At 42.9% G+C, this 22,169-nt stretch overlaps 1 protein-coding gene across 1 annotated transcript; it reads right to left on the bottom strand.

Moving 5' to 3' along the window:
- Positions 1 to 888: 888 nt before the first annotated feature.
- On the bottom strand, positions 889 to 20,253 carry LOC308304390 (forkhead box protein O1-A-like). Its single transcript, XM_080748978.1, has 5 exons — positions 20,042 to 20,253; positions 19,692 to 19,855; positions 18,635 to 18,862; positions 2,472 to 2,663; positions 889 to 2,154 (listed from the first exon to the last, which is right to left on the bottom strand). Exons 1-5 carry the CDS (start codon positions 20,226 to 20,228, stop codon positions 973 to 975), a joined length of 1,953 nt encoding a protein of 650 aa, XP_080605104.1. The 5' UTR covers positions 20,229 to 20,253; the 3' UTR covers positions 889 to 972.
- Positions 20,254 to 22,169: the final 1,916 nt, after the last annotated feature.

The following is a 22,169-nucleotide window of genomic DNA, read 5'->3' on the forward strand; positions in this document are numbered from 1 at the left end:
TTTCACTTGCATTTCCAATCGTATATACTTTGACTGGCTGGTGATATAACGTTAACTGACACAAAGTATTTATAAAAAGACTTGTGTGGATGACCGAGACGTTAGAGTGAAATCCTGGTCGGGGTGCGCTGAGAATCTCTCGTGTGCTCTGTGTTGCGAGGCGCAATATGTGGCGCGCGGCCACATATAAACATACAGAACCATAAACGGCCCTTAATGGGGAAACGTCTGTATGGAATGATGTGAAACTTTCAGGACCGATGGACACTGGGCAATGGTCCCTAGATTACCTGATTACATTTTTGTTGTAATTGGGTTAAGGCACTGATCTATTATGAATAGATCAAATCTATTCACATTGGCAGCACCGAGGTGGAACGGGTGACTTTAAATTCCGTGGGACACACATTTCCCAGATCTGAAATGGTCGACGCACACAACACATGTGGTGAAAAAGGCATAGCAACGCTCCCACTGCCTCCGGCCCTGAAGAAATTCAGGGTGAGCCCTTGCATCTTCAGGGCATTCAACAGCACCATCGAGAGCATCCTGACGAGTGGGACCACAACTTGGTAAGGGAACTTCTCTGCCCCTGACCGTAAAGCACGGTAAAGAACCAAATGTTCTTCTTTAAATATCTAAACTAGGCTGATTAAAGACTGATAGGGTTCAAAGTTTTGGTCAAAATGACACATTTTCCACTATAATAAAAAAACTGTTAAAGATGAAGTCCAGTTAACTATTATCGACAAATAGGAAGTCACATATGGTCTTTCATTTGGGAACTGCCTTGAAAGGTTACACTCAATGTCACCAGCTACTGTAGCAGAAAGGCTATGCTGAGTATGCTCTGTTTAAAGGGGGTCATGGTTTGTTTGCTATGGTACTCTAGATTAGAGGCTAGTCTTCAGAGTCAGACCCTCATCTCCCTGGTGTCAGTCTGTGTTTATGTCACGAATGCCCCCATGTGACCTAGCCAGACACCCAGCTATGTGAGCTCGTCTTCACCCTCTGGGCAAACCCCTGAGGGCCAGCTGCGGGGTCAAAGTTGAAGTCCAGAGCATCTCCATCCATGAGGGTGTCATGGAGGACAGATTCCAGATCACAGTCAAAGCTCTCAATGGGCATGTTGTCCAGGTCACTGGGCAGCCTCTCCTGGTGATGACCACGAGAATTGACTGGGCCAGGGTTCCTGTGGCCATTGGTGTTTCCATAGCTGGACAGGGCCTCACTTGTGTGCACAGAGTGCCCGCGGGGCAGCTGCATGTATGTCCTGGACAAGTGAGGAGGCCCCCCCGCTGAACTAGGACTAGTTAGAGAGATCATGTTACTGCTATTCACGTCCTGTGAAGTAGAAGGGCCCCGGCTATGTATAGGCTGTGGATGCGCGTGTGGAATTGTGTGAGGAGGACGCTGAGGAGCGCTCATCATTTTCCCTCCGTCACACCTCCCCATCTGGCTGCCGTATCTGGGTGGCAGACAGTGGTCTCTGCCAGCCTGAGACATCGCTGTCTCAAAAGGCACCATGTCCCTACAGCGCTCTGCGTCGGAGGTCAGCAGCTCCTTCAGGAGGCCTGCAGGGCAGTTATAATGGCTCTGGAAAGGCCCGAAGGCCGGCTTAGAATTGGGAAGTGCCTGCATAGGGATGGGGGACAGGGGATGAATCCCAGGCTGGCCGTACAGGCACTTGTGGTAGTCTTGCTGTGGCTGGGGGGGCATGCCGGGGGAGCTGTAGGGGCTGTTCTGAAGCATGGCAGAGGGGGAGGAGTGAGAGGAGTCGGGGCCGTGCGGGTTGCTCTTGGGGGACAGCAGGTTTAGGTTGTCCAGGAGGCCGTCCATGACGCTGCCATCCGTCCCGCGTTGACCCATGTGCCCCCCCAGCTCCGACAGGCTGGGTAGCGTGGACGCCATCTTGGTCCCCGCACCGCCGGGATACGCCAGGTGGACGGCGTCGGCCTCGCCCAGGTCGTCCTGCTCAGAGAGGAACGGTGAATGGCGACCGCTCAGGGTGCTGGCGTCGGAGCTGGCTCGAGTCCTGAAGGTGCTCCAGGCTTCAAAGTCATCGTTACTGTGGGAGTTGGGACTTCCCAACCACTTGGAATACTGGGAACTGGGGCTTTCTACTCCGTCCTCGATCCCTTCCTGTAGGGTCACCTGGGAATAGGACACGCACGCACACACACACACACGCACACACACGCAGACACACACGCAGACAGACACACATACAGAGACACACACACACACACACACACACACACACACACACACACACACACACACACACACACACACACACACACACACACACAACAATTCAATTCAATTCAATTCAATTCAATTCAATTCAAATTCAATCCCATTGTGTTCATTTTGAGTTCAACGGTTTGAGTTTTAGGAGTTCGATTAACGCAGATTATCATTTTGCTGTGTAGGGACATGGGTATGATATTCTAAAAGGATCACTGTACCTTTTTCTTTGTGGCTCTGGCTCTGCTCTTGATGAACTTGCTGTTGTTGTCCATGGAGGCAGCTCTGCGTCGGGGAGACTTGCCGTTCTTCCCTCCCTCCGGGTTCAGCATCCACCAGGAGCTTTTCCCTGTGCCCTCATTCTGTATGCGCACGAAACGGCTGTGCAGAGACAGGTTGTGTCTGATGGAGTTCTGGAAGGGAAACACATTAATCACTAATGATTCAAGGCATTTTCAATGGAACACTTATGGAGAGCTAGTCTGACATGGTACAGCTTCAGCGAGATGCACCACTCAATATGGGCCAGAGCACCTGTGGTGTAATTAGGGGAATATTAAGTGTAAAATGTCAACATTTTACATTTTAAACTTCCATTACAAGATATGTGTACACTAATATCGTATAAATAATTCATCACAATAGTTTCTGCTGCAACATTATTAGGCATCAACATAATGCAACCACTGCTCATGCAAATGACCCCAGAAAACAAATGTGGAGTGACGCAAAACTCCTGAAATGAGACATGTTTGTTTCTTCTCTATGTATATGTTGCTGTCTGTCCACCAAAGGGTGCTGAAGGAGCTCAACTATCCACACCTCTAGGTGTTTTATAGTTTTATAGTAGAAGTATATTTTGTAATATAAGAGGACATAATCTTAACAAACTCTTCACAAACTACTTCCTAAAGGTCAAGCATGTCCATGATCACAACACCAGAGGCAACTCCACCAATCATGTTCAACCAAGATTTAACACTATAAAAGTCTCTAATTCGTTCTCCAGCTAAACCACCAACAGGTGGAACGCCCTTCCGCAAGCCTCAAAGGAGTGCAAATGCCTAGCCTCCTTCAAAATTGGTATGAAAAGTCACCTTCAGGCGGCTGCTACTCGAGACTTGTAAATAGACTAAACCCTCATGTCCCCCCCCCCTTTTCTCCCAATTGTTCTGCTTTTGTAATTGATGTTATTCCATGCAAAGTACTCTGTTCTATCCGTCTGTCTTTCAATGTTATGAGATGCATAAAGTGGTTCCTGTGTATTAAGCCGTAAAGCTTACTAGGATCACCTTTTAGTTGACATTGTACCAGTGATTTGTGCTGTAATGAAACTGTACTTTTTCCTATTGCAAACTTCTAATACATTCTTCAATCAATCAATCAATCAATCACATAACTTCAAAGTCATACCTTTTCATTTAAACAAACATTGCTTTTGATACAACCTTTCACTGGTGTATTTTTCACAATAACCCAACACTCTGGCCTGAGTGTCTGCCTCCGATACTTGCACCATAATGACGTAGGCACCGGAAATGTATGTTAGTAAATATTGTTTTTGACAACTTATTGTCCAAAATGTCCTCAGTGCTAGGACCACGCAGCATTCCTTTTTGAGCAGTGCTTCCGCAAAGACAGATATGACAACAAAGGTGTCGCAAAAAGACTACTAATATGAATGTTACGCGGTATGACTTTCATTGCATTTTTATGCATTTACATTTCATGCCTTATATAAATAACTTTGAATTGCATTTGTGTATGAAATGCCCAATAAAAATAAACATGCCTTGCTTTGCCTTATGCAGACAGACGTACCGGTATACTGAGTGAACAGATGGTTCATAGTTCATACCTCAAGCATGCCGGTGAGGGACCTTTCTATTATGGGCAAGCCTGTAGCTCATCCTGTCATCCCCAAGTGCAAAATGATAATCGTTTTCAGTGGACAAACCATTATGTACATTACAGTTATCATTCATAATTTCCTCTCAGAGTATATCCCTCATTCTCATACCTGTCCTGTACATGTCTACAATATGGCAGGTATCTACTGACTGAATACGATACAATTTAAACATGTATTTTAGAGAGAATTTTGTTTAAACTTTACTAGATTAAACCATGGTAATGTCAGAAAACAGATACATGGTCTAGTCTGTCTAGACAAAAATCTTCCCAACATGCAAGTTCCAAATCACTGTTGTGATGGATGTCAAGTACAAAAAAAGGACCAAAATGCTACATAAGACACTACCTCAACCTGTAGCAAGGATTAAAATGTATCAGCCAATAAACAAAAGTAAATACATTTTTATTTTGACGTTTATTTAAACGAGACAAACCAAATTAATGAACGCCACACAATAAAATGCTGTGTAAATACAGCGGATTTAGCAAGAATGCAAATTTCCATCCAACCACAGTACTGAATTGTACTGAACTAGAGGTTCGCGGCCCTTCGGGCCGCTCACATCTAGAGATCGCGCCTGCTTTGCAGGCGCTCACAGCTACGTTGCAGCAGTGATCCACCCATATCCATCCATCCATCCACATCCATCCACATCCATCCATCCATCCACACATCCATCCACCCATCCACATCCATCCATCCATCCATCCACATCCATCCATCCATCCATCCATCCATCCATCCACATCCATCCATCCATGCATCCATCCATCCACATCCATGCATCCATCCACATCCATCCATCCATCCACATCCATTCATCCATCCATTCATGCATCCATCCATCCACATCCATCCACATCCATCCATCCACATCCATCCATCCACATCCATCCATCCATCCACATCCATCCATCCATCCACATCCATCCATCCATCCATCCACATCCATCCGTCCATCCATCCATCTATCCACATCCATCCATCCATCCACATCCATCCATCCGTCCACATCCATCCATCCGTCCATCCACATCCATCCATCAGTCTCCATCCATCCGTCCATCCACATCCATCCATCCATCCACATCCATCCATCCATCCATCCACATCCATCCATCCATCCATCCATTCACATCCATCCATCCATCTATCCATCCACATCCATGCATCCATCCATGCATCCATCCACATCCATGCATCCATCCATGCATCCATCCACATCCATCCATCCATCCACATCCATCCATCCATCCATCCATCCACATCCATCCATCCACATCCATCCATCCATCCATCCATCCATCCATCCATCCATCCACATCCATCACTTACTGTACTGTACTGTACTTTACTGTACTCTACTGTACCCGTCTGTACCGTATTGTACTGTACTTTGCTGTACTCTACTGTACCCGACTGTACCGTATTGTACTGTACTTTGCTGTACTCTACTGTACCCGACTGTACCGTATTGTACTGTACTTTGCTGTACTCTACTGTACCCGACTGTACCGTATTGTGCTGTACTCTACTGTACCCGACTGTACCGTATTGTACTGTACTTTGCTGTACCCGACTGTACCGTATTGTGCTGTACTCTACTGTACCCGACTGTACCGTATTGTACTGTACTTTGCTGTACTCTACTGTACCCGGCTGTACCGTATTGTACTGTACTTTGCTGTACTCTACTGTACCCGACTGTACCGTATTGTACTGTACTTTGCTGTACTCTACTGTACCCGACTGTACCGTATTGTGCTGTACTCTACTGTACCCAACTGTACCGTATTGTACCGTACCTGACTGTACTGTACGCGACTGTACCGTACTGTACTGTACTTTGCTGTACTCTACTGTACCCGACTGTACCGTATTGACCTGTACTCTACTGTACCCGACTGTACCGTATTGTACTGTACTTTGCTGTATTCTACTGTACCCGACTGTACCGTATTGTACTGTACTTTGCTGTACTCTACTGTACCCGACTGTACCGTATTGTACTGTACTTTGCTGTACTCTACTGTACCCGACTGTACCGTATTGTGCTGTACTCTACTGTACCCGACTGTACCGTATTGTACCGTACCTGACTGTACTGTACGTGACTGTACCGTACTGTACTGTACCCGACTGTACCTGACTGTACTGTACCCGACTGTACCTGACTGTACTGTATCTTACCATATTGTACCGTACCTCTCTTTCTCTCTCTCTCTCTCTCTCTCTCTCTCTCTCTCTCTCTCTCTCTCTCCCCCTGTGCAGCTGACCCTCCCCCCCCCTTCCCTCTTGTAACCTGAGACTCTGGTGATGATAATGACACATTGCTCTACAGAGGATTGCGCAATAGGTATTGCGAAATGACCATACAAACACAAACTGTACGGTAAATATGCATTTTGAAAACATGAAATGTTGACAGCGCAAAGCATCCAGGTTAGTCTGTCCTGGTGGGTATGTTTATGAGAGGTGTTGTCAGATATTGTAGATGTAGATACAGATACAGATTTTTGTGTCGCACCATTGGAATGTTGCTTGCTGGAGTGTATGATGCTGATTAGACAGTATTTTTCTGGCATGTACGCAAACTTAACCATCTCCTCAACATTTTTTTACACATGTGTATGTACTGTACTGTATGTAGTGTACTAACATTGTTTCTTAACAATGAACAAATAACAAAGACTGTATCAGAACAGAGAGCGGGGGGCTGCAGACAGAAAACAGATACATGGTCTAGTCTGTCTAGACAAAAATCTTCCCAACATGCAAGTTCCAAGTCACTGTTGTGATGGATGTCGAGTACAAAAAAAGGACCAAAATGCAACATAAGACAGAAAACATAACCAGGGAATTTCCCCTAAATGCCCATGTGAACCCAACAGCAACTCCCTCCAGTTACTAAAGCCAGATGTCCCTAACCACAAGATTCTACAAGGATACACAGTGCATGGAGATAAACGCCGCTCACATAATGCAACAATAGTGTGTCTGTCTCTACTTTGGTTAGGGTTAAATCTCCAAGAAATTAATTTGTTAATGGGCATTATTCAATGGAATAATGTTATCGCTAGTAGTAACTAGAAGTGTTTGACTTTTCACTAATGCTAATCATTGCTTCAAGAAGTCGTGTTAATGAGTAAAACATTACAACCCAACATGGGCAATAAGGCCTTAAGTTATGTATCCTTTTGACCATAAGTTGGTAACATTAGGAATGAAAATTACATTTAACATTAACATTATACAACATACAGTATTTGCCTAGAAAACTCTTCTTTGATGTTTGGTCTCCTTCAAACATTGATTCTGAAGTATAGGCTATTTTTGAAAGGTTGACAAGATATTTGACCAGAATGACCACAAAAATGTTCATTTCCCATAAATAATCATTATATCCCTATCATATATATATATTTTGTCAAATCTTGAGTTTCATACAGTGCAGGGGAATTAGATTATTCTACAATAAAACATGCTGACTAAAATCTTGATTTGATTCTCATCCAAACCTCGCACTATGGTATGTTTACAAATGTTACTCATAGTATACGGTAGGTAACATGGATATTCCCACATTGATGTTTTTATGTGACAATTTTAAATTGTGGTCATTACAAAATATTTACCTCCCTTTTTCTATAAATGAACTAGAGGGGTTGATGAGTTCACTTTGAGCCATTTTTATTCATTCTGATTAGCCCCAAATGACTGTAGCTCTCGAAGACAAACTATAAAGGAATTAGCGGGCAACATGTCCAATTTATTAAGCAAAGGAAGAGCTGGCTACTAATGCAAACTTGACAAAAAGTTAGTAGAAAATGTCTGGTGTAGCAGATTAGCCCTGCCTGTAGCCCAGAAGCCTAATAACTCCCTTGGCCAGGGTGTGTGCGTGTGTGTGTGTGTGGGGGGGGGGGGGGGTCACATTGCATGAGCTATAGATGTTTGGTTTCCAATACGGGAACTTGCAGTAAAGATTGTGAAGGCAACTTGGTTTTGATTGTTTACTTTTGGTTTAACATTACAGCAGCCCCTCTTTGACACACCTAAAACAACTTTGTTTAGTATTAGGATGGCTGCTCTGATATCAGACGACCACAGAAAAGTTAACATGCCGGTAATAAGTGCATCAACAGCAGGCTTGTGAAGCTCAGAGGGGAGAGGGCAAAGGGGGTACATTTATGGGAGGACAGAGGAGAGGTTAGGGAGTTCGAGGTGTGGATGGGGAGGGTACGAGGGTACGAAAATGAGACGACACTGTTGTTGCCGTGAGTGATGGGGTCGATGAGTTCACTTTGTGCTGAACGCAACCAGCGCTGACAGACACACACACACACACACAGGCTGGAGGGGAGGAGGAGGGAGAAAGGAAGCATCAGACATGACGCGCTGGCTTGGACTGTCTGTTGTCTGAATCTACTGAAACAGAACCCTGCTCCTCCACAGCCAAACTCCTCCCTCTACCTCCTCAAACAAACTCTGTTAGAAAAGCCTTCCTGAGCCACAGTGCATTCAGTCCCCATACTGTACTTAGACCAGCAGAGACTCAGTCGCAACTACGCCTGAAGTCAGAGTTCTTCTGGTCTATTACTGTGTCACGTGCCTAAAATAGCTGATCCACAAGCTCATGACACATTGCGGATGCGACGCATTGTGAGCTTGGAGATCTGCTATTTTATGGCAGAAACACACTTACTGTAACTGCATGTTTAACAAAAGCTACAGTTCATAATATGATGCATGATCTTTCGGAATCTTTTTTAGAAGGGTGTTTCCCTCCTTCCTGTAACTGTTGCCCTCTCTGCCACAAAAATATGTCTGTTCTCTTTTGTTTTTACATACTCTCAGCAAGTGAACATTTAAGAGGAAATGAGTCATTAGCAGAAGACTGGAGACGTGAGAAGCATGGCATTCTAATTCTCATTCTCACATCTCATACAAAAAAAAACAAAAAAAACACTACCGCTAACCAATCTGCATGCTTGATCCATTGCTAGCGATATGGAAATGCCTGAGAGATATGATAAGAACCAACAAAAGACCACGGATCGCATGACTACACTGTGGATGCGGGCATTCTCCTAGTCCGTCCGTGTGGCATAATCTTGGTCTGAGACAGACCTTACCTCAGTTCAAAGAGAACAAAAGACATCCTCTGCTCCACTGATTCAGGAGGCGCCCCCCGCACGCAATCACCCTAAAGATCCAAGCTGCAAGACACAACTCTGACAAGAAGTCCAACTTTACAAGTTTCATTAGAACTAAAGTACATTTAAATCTAGCATATGGCATATTGCTAATAACAGTCACTAATGAACATCAGTTCCCTTCCAAAATCTTTACCCATGTTTCTGAGAAGGCTTTACACCAATACACTAATATTAGCAAAAGGAACTGGTTTCCCATCTATAGTGGGCTTGTCTGGATCTGATAGAGCTTTTAGATGAAGGAATACATCAGCAATACTGTGCCAGTCCTGTTTGTCTGTTCTCCACATACTTTCTATATACGTTTGTGTGTGCAGTAGGCTTATTGTGAAATGCTACTGAGACTGTCATGCTAGACAATATGCTGTGGTGATCTGAGCTGCTACTGGGCTTAAGTAAAACTTAAGGGTAGGTTTATTTATTTGAACTAGGTAATGCTCTTTAAATACTCAATCGTTCATCAGTTTTCACATCCCATCACCTCAATATTTTCTATGAACAATGAGAACAACATAATAACTAACAATAAACATGGATCTCGTAATGGTGTTTCAGATGCATTCATCTATTGGATCAGCGTTCTCTTGAGAATGGTTCCACCATCACCCTCCTCTTTCCAGACCTCAAAACAAACTAATTGACACAGCTGCTATGCCTGGCTTAGTGAAGCGTAAGGCTTGCATTAACGGTCACAGGTTAAGTAAACAAACAAGGCCCAGTTAGAGGGACAGGTGCAGTCAAAGTGAGAGTTGCTTGACTTTCTGTTAATTTTCTAGAAGATGCTTCTACTGTACATGTGGCATGAGGCACAACCACAGTTACCACACACACAAGCCCCAAGAGACTGACAGTGGAGGGAAACTGATATTCAAATTGGTAACTGTTTTATGTCAGTGTTACAAGTGTGTTTTGTGGATTTCTATCTCTTGTTGCAAAAGGTGTACAGGTACTTGAAAATAGGTCATACTAGCAAAATGTCAGCTTCTACAGTGAATTACCAGCTCACATGTCACATGTCACATGTCAGGTGTCCGATGTCTGGGTTGTAAATATACAATTACTCATGTGTAAAGAATGGCAAGTCACTGACTAAACTAAACTAGACTAAAAGCTAACCTACACGTTTTAAATATTTATAGGACTTTTGACTTTTTCTGGACATGACATGGTTTGTTATATTATGTTTCTGAGGAGTGGACCAGATGAATGAACTAGAACGCTCAGGTCTCCGCCAGGCCTGGTTGCCTACCCAGAGCCTGCAAACTTTGGTCATAGCCACTTGGAATGGGATCTGAAAAATCAAAAGTATACATCTTGATCACATGACCCCAGAGATAATGTGTACCTACTGTATGGGTTTTGGAAAAGATCTGTTGGAATAGTAGTCTTTTGAATGGCAGAAAGTGTAATCTGGCACAAGTTGCGCTATGATCCAAGGAATCTCTGGGATTTATTTTATTGTATGACCTACGGTTCAAGAGTTATAGGCCAAAACATCAAGTGGGCTGTTGTAGCACCACCATGAGGATATTTGAAAAACTTTGGATGGAGGTTCTTCCTTGGCTTAGTGGGAATGTGTGTGCAAAGTTTCCCAGCAATCGGGTGCTGCGTACATGATGTGTGATATTTTGTGCCACCCCCACAAACTTTAGAAGCCAATCATAGCCAATCGCAATGGAATATGAGAACTGTGACAGATACTGATACATCTTGATCACGCAAAAACAGTCCGATTCGGGGAAAAAACTACTGGGAGTGTGCTGTGTGCACACAGTTTCCTGCCGTCGTGCAAAGTGGACCCCACCAGCAAACTTTGAAAGCCAATCGTAGTCAATCAGAATAGAATCCAAAGAATCGGACAGATACATCTTGACTACAGAGACAATGTGTACCAATTTGGGTTTGTACAAAATCGGTACAAGTAGTAGCAAAAACTGTGTTTTGCAAAGAAAATGCAACATGGCGGAAAACTTGTAAGGAGGAAATGGCCGTGGGGTATTTGGGGAGTTCCATAAAGATCCAAGGAATCTAAGGGGAAAAACAATATTTTGATTGTATGACCAAAACATGAATTGGCTTGTTATAGCGCCACCATGAGGCCGATTTGAAAAAATACAGGGTGGAATTTCTTCATTTCGTCACTCCTGCAATTTCAGGAAGCTAATCTTAGCCAATCAGAGATACATCTCGACTACACCAATGCAGCTCCTTGTAACATGCAACTACTGTAACTATGCAACAACATTATCCCCAATGGTAGTTGGAAGGATTTGCGACAAGTTGCATTGGTGCGGTCTGGCCTTTAATCACATGACTATTAGGTAAGGGTTGAGACTTGAGTGATGTTTTGACATTTGTTGCAGACGTTTTGACTTGTTCTCCAAGGAGTATGCGTTCACAGTTTCATGCCGATCGGTCCAACAGTGCCAGATATTAACTGCTCATGGATGGACACACACACACACACACACACACACACACACACACACACACACACACACACACACACACACACACACACACACACACACACACACACGGATGGATGGACAGACAACACATAGTCTCGGCCACTCCTTCGGCCTGGAGGAGACAATGAATATACAGTAGACCTACCTACTGTACAGTATAGGACTTAATGAGGAGAGAGCAGAGTTTGCACACATCATTATGGGAGAGCTATTGGGCTAACCACTTCCTGATGCTGTCTTCCTGCACGCACGCACACATGCAGGCTTGCTCGCACGCAGAAGCAGTCTGTAATTATAGTCGATAAAACTAAAATAAATGGTAAAAATGTGCATCTGCCCTGTAAAATGTATCCTATTTATATTCTTATCAGCAAGTGGGTTTCCAGGTTAGATACATGTAAGCAAAAAGATACAAAATATTCTACATGTGAATCCTCATCTGACATACCAGACCTCAAAGACAACAAAAAAGGTTGAGACAGAGAATGGAATCTTTATCTGAAACATTTCTGCACTTAATCTAAAGACTCAAATTCCTTGCACAATTCACACAGTTTAAAGGGCAAGTAGCATTTAAAGGATTGACCCTTAGTCTGGATTACTTTTGAATCTGTTTCTCCCCCCCCCCCCCCTCCCCTCCAGCATATCCCTGGAGGAGTACCCATGCCAGAGTTATGATTTGCATAAAGTTTTTTGAGGCCAGGTTTTTGTGCGCCCATAATCTGTAGGGGGACCGTTATCCTGCTGAGACTGGAGGACAATGCGTCAACTTTACATACCACACATTCCACAGCTCACATACGTAGACACTGGACTTTACACAGCCTTCAACCCATAGACCTCGCAGCCGGGACCTCGTCAGCTGACTGCCCCCCACCCAGGGGCGTCACAAGGAGGGGAAAAGTGGGACTGAGTTACTAGGGCCCAAGGTGGAGGGGCCTTAATTATTGCATGCTTTAGCTATTGAAAAATAGCAGATATACAAGCTCACAGCTAGTAGATCTGCTAGTTTTTTTAAAGTCATGAAAATGTGTGCAAATCTTTGTGTATTTTTTAAGCGAACATTTTGCTTCTGGGGGGTCCCTGGAACTAAATATTTTGAGATGGGGGTCCGTGGCCAAATACATATCATTTTGGTGGTCCTTCACGTGAAAAGGTGCCACTGACATTAGAAAACATAGGTTTTTCAAAAAACCTTGGAAGGACAAATTTTCAAGATTTTTCAAAAATAGCAGATCTACAAGCTCGCAGCGCCGCGCTGTGAGCTTGTATATCAGCTATTTTTCAATAGCTTAAGTACCCGGGGCCCAGAATTTGGTGCGACACCCCTGTGCCCCCCACCACACGGCTGCTTGTCTCCTTCCTTCCCTCTGCCATCAAGGCCCCTAAACCAAGGCTCCCTCTCTTCAAGGGGTTCCTTCAGCATTTCTGTGGGGCCTCTAATGTTCATGGGTCTCTTTGTAGCCTCGTGATCTCAGGACAAATGGCGGATGCTCATTCAATCTTTTCTCGGATTCTTTCAGTGGCTCCTTTCTTTCCCCAGGAATGTGTCCCGAAACAGTGTGCAAACAATACAGTATATACAGTAAGTCAAAATTAAAACAAACGCATGCACGCTATCCAAACTAATTAGGTAAAGTTCTAAACGTTATTTGTGATGTTGCACAAATTAGACCCCTTGGCCTACAGCTCATCCAAATGCTGTTGTTTTTAATGGCGTGGCTCTGTAATAAGTGAGCCGTCTAAATATGGGTTTGTTTATACTTCTGGGATAATCTCACAATCCGGTGGACCATTCAGCTAATGTCTTGTGCATGGTGCAGTAGGCCATGGAAGTAACTCCCCTAATTTCTCTTCACATATATATGTTTTGAAATATTTAACTTTAAACAACAATGGCCGGCCCGCCTGAAACCTAATATGAAGATGACATCACAGTACTGATGTCCTAGTAATGGCGCGATTAGTCTGAGATGGAAGACACATATTGTTTTGAAACGCTTATTAATGTTGCTCATTTCTTTGCTAAAGACTAACACCTAAAGACAAATTTCTCCTAATGGAGACAAATAAAGAAAACCTTGAATTTGCTGCTGCAACTCTGCACTGCCCTGTGTTACCCTTTACCCCTTTATAAGTAGGTATCTTCACAGCAGGGTGCCTATAGTGTGTCACTTCCTGTGCTGCACCTGTTTCAGTTCATTGAGAAACATACTGAAAAAACATTGCTGTTTCTCCAGTCTGTGACGCTCAGGCTGATGGCCTCCCCATCACCGTCCCCGGGGGACCCAGGCAGGCAGAGTCCCCCTGGCTGGCAGGGGTTTTCTCTGTTGAGCCAAACAGCTTGAGCTCTCAGATGCCACATGCATTCTGGCAGGCCATGAATAACAGCAATATAAGGAAGACAGGATGTCGCTGCAGCATCCTCTGTGCCTATCCTCTCCTACACCCACTTCTAGTGTTCTTGGTGGAGTTTTATTATCACAGCAGGCTGAACTGAACACCCTCCACCCACTATGGGTTTCAGCGTTATCACCGTGTCATCAGTATATGGAGGGATGCCCAAACATCAAAGCAAATTAATTACTTTTCCGACGATGAGCAAATCGTCAGTTTCAGAATTACGAATTTATAAATGAACACGGTGTGGTTTCTGATAAGGCAGTGGTTCTCAAACCTTTACATTTCGAGGTCTCCTCATAACTGACAGTTCCATTTGACACATACAAATGGAACCAAATGGAACCGTTAGGGTCCATTTGGTTCCATTTGTATACTGTTAAGAGTTACAGACTTGTATGGGTCAATTTAGACCCCCATAAAGGTACCCACAAAGTCCATGGAATCCACTTTGAGAACCACTGTGATAAGGCATTGATGATGCACGTCTTGAAATGACAATCTTAACATGATTACTGGCTTCTTTGGCCAAGTACTAGGTTTGCTGAATTAGAGAAAACATAGTATACCATCCTGCCCATGACTGCGAGTCTGACCTCTTAGTTCCTCAGTTTTTTTTCCCCAGCCCTGACCCTTGTGTTTTTCAGGGCGTAGATGTTAACACATGGCCCTGTTTTCCATTCCAGCCAACGGGAAATGCATCATGGCTCATTGTGGGGGTCTGTGCTGCTTTTTTGTTAACAGGAAAGTGTAAAAATAACTAACAGCCAGTAGTTCTAAGGCCCGGTAAAAGGGCTTGATATTCTTTGTTGCACGCGGTGTCGTGCACCGAAACTACCAAGTCTACAAGCTCACAACGCATCATGCTGCAACACATTGTGAGCTTGTAGATCGTCTATTTTTGGTGTGGGACAGCAGCACAAGTATAAATCTGGCTTAGCAATGCCAAAAACTGATATAACATGGGAATGTATGTGATGTTGAGTTTGAAGTAGGTTGGAATGTGTGTATTGTTAATTATGTAGAGGCTGAAGCTATTGTTAAAGCTGCAAAAAAAAGAAAAATCTAATTTTGGCTGATGCTATCGGGAATGTCATATCAATAGTGGTATATCAAAAGCTCAAAGCTTGTAGATCGGCTATTTTCAGCGAAGATATTTAATGTAGAGCGAAAACTAGTCACTAGTGTAGAGCCCTGAGGGACTCTGATCAACCAAGTATAGAGTTTACTTATACCTACTTACTTATACATGCAGGATCACATGGCTCCCTATCCATTCCATGTCCCCAAGCTAAGCTAAAGTCACAGGACGAAATGTTTGTATTCCCTTCTGTTCTGCTCATGGCACCTTTTATTTGTATTTATTTCTACTGATTGACTTAACTATGTCCGCCTATGTGAACAGTAAAACATGAACTATTTGTGTTATTCGCAGTTCTAGATTTCCATGTAACATGAATGCACCAGCATGTATTAACGAAATAATATGTTATCTCAAAGAGCTGGGGAACAGCAATAGCACAGTAATATGAATCCAATCAATGTAAAACGTGGAAAGTTTCAATACTCCCAACCCCAACTAATTCCCCCCAATGCACATTGCACAATCAGTCAGCTTAAGCAAAATTCATAGCAGCAGAAAAGAACTTGATAGAACAGAGGATAACAATCCATTTCTCCATGCTGTGGCATCCGCTGCGGAAATTCTAGAAGACAGGGACACAAAGATATGAGCACAGAACTTTGGAATGGAGGATGTTTGACGTTGTTCCTAACATCCCCCACCCCCCTTTCCCTCCCTCCCACCCTAGTCCTCAACATTGATTGAGATGTTTGTGTTGCCTCCTGTTATTGTCAAGGGAACTAGGAACATTTACGGAGAGCTGCATTTCTGGCAAATAATGATGATAATAATAATAATATTCCCACCACCCTATGCACTATAGTATTTTAATATATACTGTATGTATATACCGTATACTAAGGCTGGGCGATATTAGGAAAACTTTCGATATTCAATAACGAAGGTTGCATTCTATAGTTTGTAATGTTTTTCTGCTTTACGTCCTCTGCCTGCATAACCCAGATAATGAATAGCATATCCATGCATGCACACTGCACAGTACACATAGAAGGGTTAGGTAGGTTTTAATGAAATTACCACACCTGGTTACAGATGGACTGTTTTTGTGCTACGTGCTTGCATAGTGGGTCTGTTAATTAATTTCACACATACACCAATACCTCATTTCAAGCCGTCTTCGTCGATATGTATACCTTGCATGTTGATACCTCAATATCGATATATTTTCGATATATATTTCCCAGCCTTACCGTATACATAATGTATGTACATGTATTGGTCCTCTAATGTTCACTATGAGATTGCAACATTTTTGTCTCATCTCTGGGTCTCAGAAGTGGGCTTTGGACAGAAACCTACCTACAAATGTCATTATGGATGGGGATTCCAAGCTAATAGAAACTGTAGCTTTTAAATTCCTTGAAAGTTTAGCATGCGGAAACAGAAGCCATTTTTCTAGCAGCAATACAAAATAAAAGGTTTTACCACTGATGATGTTATTGGTAGGCAGAAGACACAGAGTGGAGAGACAAAAAAATTCTAGTATATTGAGTATTAGTAAGGGCTCCTTTAAAACCGTTCTCAGAATTATCTCCACTAGGTGTCAAATTATTGTCTGACTCTGAGTAATCGATCAAGGCAAAATTAATCACAGTGAAGTTTGCAATTTTGCCAGACTTTGCTCCTTTGAATGAAATGGAATTGATGTTTTTTTCCCACCAGGTCATTGTACCGTATTACGTTATTTTTGCCATAGTATTACCATCATGGTTTCATGCTCAGACTGTAGTTGACAGGCCCACAGTAGAGATACTTTTCCTGTGACAGCGTTGTCTTGCCTTAACCAATAGCCACTGAAACAGACAGAATGTTCCAATAACCTTTAGTGTCCAATCTGTTCACTATACAACTAATTGATTCTTGTTGGTTGTATTTCCAGGTCATGAACCAGAGGCAGTAACAAACTCAGTCCCATCTCAGGGATGTTTACAATCAGATAACCTTGCAGTATTCTGCTGCTCTAGAATGGTTTGTTTCCTTACTGGCAGCAGAAAGGCACGTGCTACAGCAGGCAGAGGAAACCACGCTAAAGACTTCAAAGGTAACTTGGCTACAAAGGTTTAGCCACCTACGTACAGTACAGGATTCAATATCTGTACAAACAGACACTCTATCAGGTATATGTCTATATGTCGTGGGAACATTCACACAGGCCAGTACACACAACTACATAGTACAATTCTGTGTCTACACTTAGAATTGGATTTTGCCGTGTACTCTGAAGTATACTATGTGTTCATTTCAAATGGTCAAACATGTTAAAGACTGACAGGGGCCAAATAAAAGACAAACTTATAATTTATACTTCCATGTTACACAGTGTCATGGATAAATGTGGCCTGTTCGAACTTGCAAACATCTACAATCGCACAGCTAACAGCACAACCTTTGCAACAACACTATTGAAAAATGGTTGTATGGACTAATGTAGCACACATTTTTGTTGTTACATAATAACCAAAGGACATCCTAAGGAAATTGTTGACTATTGTTCAGTGCGGAATGCGTCAATAGCAACAACATCACTCCTGGAGGTTAATGCATGGGTCACAATTTAAAGAATGTACCCAATAATAAAATGTTACAGCAACATCCCATCCAAATCACATTGGAATGATTGGGAGACCTGATAGCCAAGTGGTTGGTGGATGTACCACATAGGTTCTAATCTGCCTGACAGCGAGACCTCGGTTCGAGTCCCACACCAGCTGGACTATGTTCTGCATGTCTTTCCGCTACTCTCTCCCACCTTTCCTCTCTCTACTACACTGACCTATAGAGCAGAAAATGAAGTCTTGTAATGATTTTGAACAGAACCTCAATGGAAAAATACGATCAGCAATTGATAGAAGTGACCTGTTGCTTGCTTTCAGTCTTTGCTGTTGCACAACATTATCTTGAACAAAATACAAATGAGCATATAGCATACAGTTATGGACTGGAAAGATGATCAGCTCTTAACACATCCTCCTCAATAAAAGAAAGGGGGGAGGGAAACAAAACACACTCTAATAACAATTTAATGCCAGACTGGCCTAAAAAAAGCTACAGTAGTTTTATCACCATAAGTTTAGCTCCAGCCCACAGATATGAAGTAGGGCGACGCGACATTGTAACTATCTACAAAGGCTACTTTATCTTCATCCAAATGAATGCTTGTGTAGTGTGTGTGTGCGGCGCCGCGCTGCCTGCACACAGTGGCACACGGGTCACATTTATGTGCAAGAGACAGGGAGCTCACCTTCCAGCCCGCGGAGCTATTACTGTCTCCTTTATCTTTGAAGTATGGCACACTCTTGACCATCCACTCGTAAATCTGGGACAGAGTGAGCCGCTTCTCAGGTGAGCTCTCAATGGCTCTGGTGATGAGGTCAGCGTAGGACATGTTCCCCCAGGCGTTGCGACGGGACGACGTGCTCTTCCTCTGGATGGCACTGCAGGTGACGTTAGGTGTGGTGAGCCCAGACACCTGTAGCAGTGGTGTAAAGCAGTGGTTCTCAACCTTTTCAGGCCGTGACCCCCAAAATAATCCCCCCCCCTCCCTGACAAGCACTAAGAGTTGAGGCATTACATTTTGTATAACATGGTTCTATTGTGAAAATAGCCGATCTACACGCGAGGCGTTGTGAGCATGTAGATCGGCTATTTTCACAATTTCAGCTTCTAATATTTGACAATTTGACCAATGTATGATTTGTCATTTTAGATGTGTTAAAAAAAGTCCTTAAATTGTCACTTTGGAAATGTGCAGACAATCTCTATACACTTAAAACTTTGTGTTTGTTTGTTCACTGTTGAGTGAGAATACAATGTTACACATTAAGTTAATCATCTGGGGACCCCCCAAAATAATTTGGGGACCCCCCTCGGGGTCCCAAGCTTCCGACCCACAGGTTGAGAACCACGTGTGTAAAGTTAAGTTAAGTACACTTTTGAGGTATTTGTACCCAATTTCCAATACTTTTACTTCTACTCCACTACTATCTCGGATCCAAATATTGTACTTTTACTCCACTGCAATTACTTGACAACTTTATTTACTAGTTACTTTGTAGATTTGGATTATTATTACAAAACACACATTGACCACTTTCAGCCCTATAGACTATACATTTCGAGCCATTTGAAAATAGCCTATCTACAAGCTCACAGCATTGTGAGCGTGTAAATCTGATTGTGCTTGTAGAGTACATTTTGAATTCCAGACTTTTTCCTCGTAACAGAGTGTGTCTGCATTGCAGTATCAATTCTTTTAATCAAGTAACAAATGTGAGTACTTGTCTTTTCCCACCACTGACCTGTAGCTGCTGCAGCTGAGAACCTGGGTGCTGCTGCTGATGTGACCGTGATGGCTGCTGCTGCTGCTGATGTGCACAGTTCTCCTGACACTGAAAGTCACTGCTGCTACACATTAGATGGGATTTCTGCTCACTGTAGTCTCCTTCGGTCTCTTCCAGTAGACCTTGATTAATTGATTGAATACTTTATTAGAAGTTTGCATAGGAAAGGTACAGGACACAGTAGGCTACAGTTCACTGATACAAGGTCAACTAAAAGAAAGAGACCACAAGAAAGTTTTTAGGCTTGTTTCCATTAGGGTCCCTTTGTACTCAATTCATAAAACATTAAATGACTGACATATTATTACCGAGATTGGTGCCGACATACTCCGCGTTCGACTCCCGTTTAACGGAGGAGGGCGCCGGAGGAGATGTGTCCGAGCCGGCAGCAGGTGCGATGAACTCCGGTCGAGGTAGCGGCCAAGTGCACGATCGCGGACGGGAGAGTGGCTCAAAGTCCGGGTCTATTTCAACCAAGTGCGGCAATTCAGCCATGGCAATAATAACCTGTTAGGCGGTCACCTCACGTCCAAGTTCCAACAACAGAAATCTCCCAAAAATGAAATAGCAGGCGTTGATCACTCCATTAACTCCATTAGACAAGGCTGAATAGTCTCAGAGCTGCTGAGATTTGTCCAAAGTGACTGATAACTTGCAACAGCGCCGCTGCACTGAAAGGTTCCATAGTGGCTGCAGTAACCAACCAATAGAGTCTCAACAGGCTTGAGTGTGGCGCTCTGTCAATCACTGTTTTATGTTATGGCCCAACGCCTTCTGCGAAGACGGTAGACACCCACAGAGGCTTTGAGTGACAGCTTCAAGCCACCAATGATAAAACGGTGAAGCTGTGAAGGTAAAGCTGTTAAAAGAATGCTCTCCTATGTAATTACTATATATCTTCCCAGTCTCTGAAAAATGAATTGATCCGTACAGTAAAATTGTTTTCTTTTCTTTTCTTAAACAAATTAAATAAAAATAAAAATCATTTCCCTATATTTTCTTTGATTGTTTTTCAAAAATAATATAAAAAGCGAAAAAGTTTGCTAACTTTTAGTCGCTAGTTTTTAGTTGACTTTACATACTAAGTTATATAGTTTGCTTCCCTTATGAAGACATCACAATATAATTTCAATAAAAGGTATAGGCCTATGTAAGCTATAGACCCAAGTTTTTCCATTGCTTGCAGTCAGCAAGCAATATTGATGATGCCACATATAACTGACATGTTTTCAAACATTATTAATCTTCTGATTTGTTTTCAAGCAACTAATAGGCTCCATAACACCAGTAATTCAATATTGCTGCCATCTTGTGGAATATTTACATCAGAGCAACCCATCTGCATTTCTGAGAATCTGTTAAGGAAACTCAGGTTAGAGAAGGATTGAAATATACAGTTAAAACACAGATTCATTGCGGGGATCCCTTGGCCAAGTGGTTAGTGTGCGTGCCGCAACACACAGGCTCTAATAATGCCTGACAGCGAGTTCTCGGTTTGATTCCTGTGCTGGCCGGACCATTTGCTGCATGTCACTCCCCTACTCTCTGTCCATTTCCTGTCTCACACAGCTACTGTATATACAGCCTAGCATTCCAAACATGAATGGGTAAAAGCCTAGCAAGCGATCAACAGGTTCAGGGTTGAGGAATGCCCTCAGGAAGTTGGCTACTTTCCACTGACGTGTAGCCAGCTCTGTTTCCACGACTTCTCATACAATAGATTTCTAAGTGTGTTTTTAGAGCAAGTGTGTAATCAAATAGGATCTGTATAGTGTTCTTTTTCACCCCTAAACCACTCTTCCTGAAAATGTAGGAGGTTCAAGCTAAACACAGCACCATTGTGGATTAATGTTTTACTACAATTTGGCATGAGGAGTGGACATTAGTGTGACCTCATTATTGGCTTGTGGAAAACCACCATCAATCATAATATCAGAACAGGGAACTAAAACTGTTTATATGAACTCTGACACAAGAATTATACAATAAGTGTTTTCACGCACTTCACCTTGCTAAGTGTAAAAGCCAGCTCTGCCACTCTACAAAGCATCCCCACTATCCTGTTTTTGTAAAATATACCATAACATGAGGCAGGTTTAAATAGGGACATGGACACAATCTCATACAACTAATAATAGCCCATGTTGTGATTTCAGACCCCCCCCACCCCATTTAGAAAGTCAGCTCAGCAAAAACATTTTGAGAACAAATATATTTATTTTTCAATGTTGTTATTCAGTGTGTTCCCTACTGCATATCTGTTGAATAAAGTGGGTAATTTCCTTACCAAACATCCTATCGGTTTAACAAATACATATTCTTACCTCACTGCTCGCAGTAGAATTAACCACTTAACCCTCATTTTTACAAACACCTGTAATGACATGTCATGTTTTTCAAAATAATATACAAGCTCACAAAGCACCACATAACGTT

The sequence above is a fragment of the Nannobrachium achirus genome (genome assembly GCF_963921795.1).
Source record: "Nannobrachium achirus genome assembly, chromosome: 19".
Taxonomy (NCBI): domain Eukaryota; kingdom Metazoa; phylum Chordata; class Actinopteri; order Myctophiformes; family Myctophidae; genus Nannobrachium; species Nannobrachium achirus.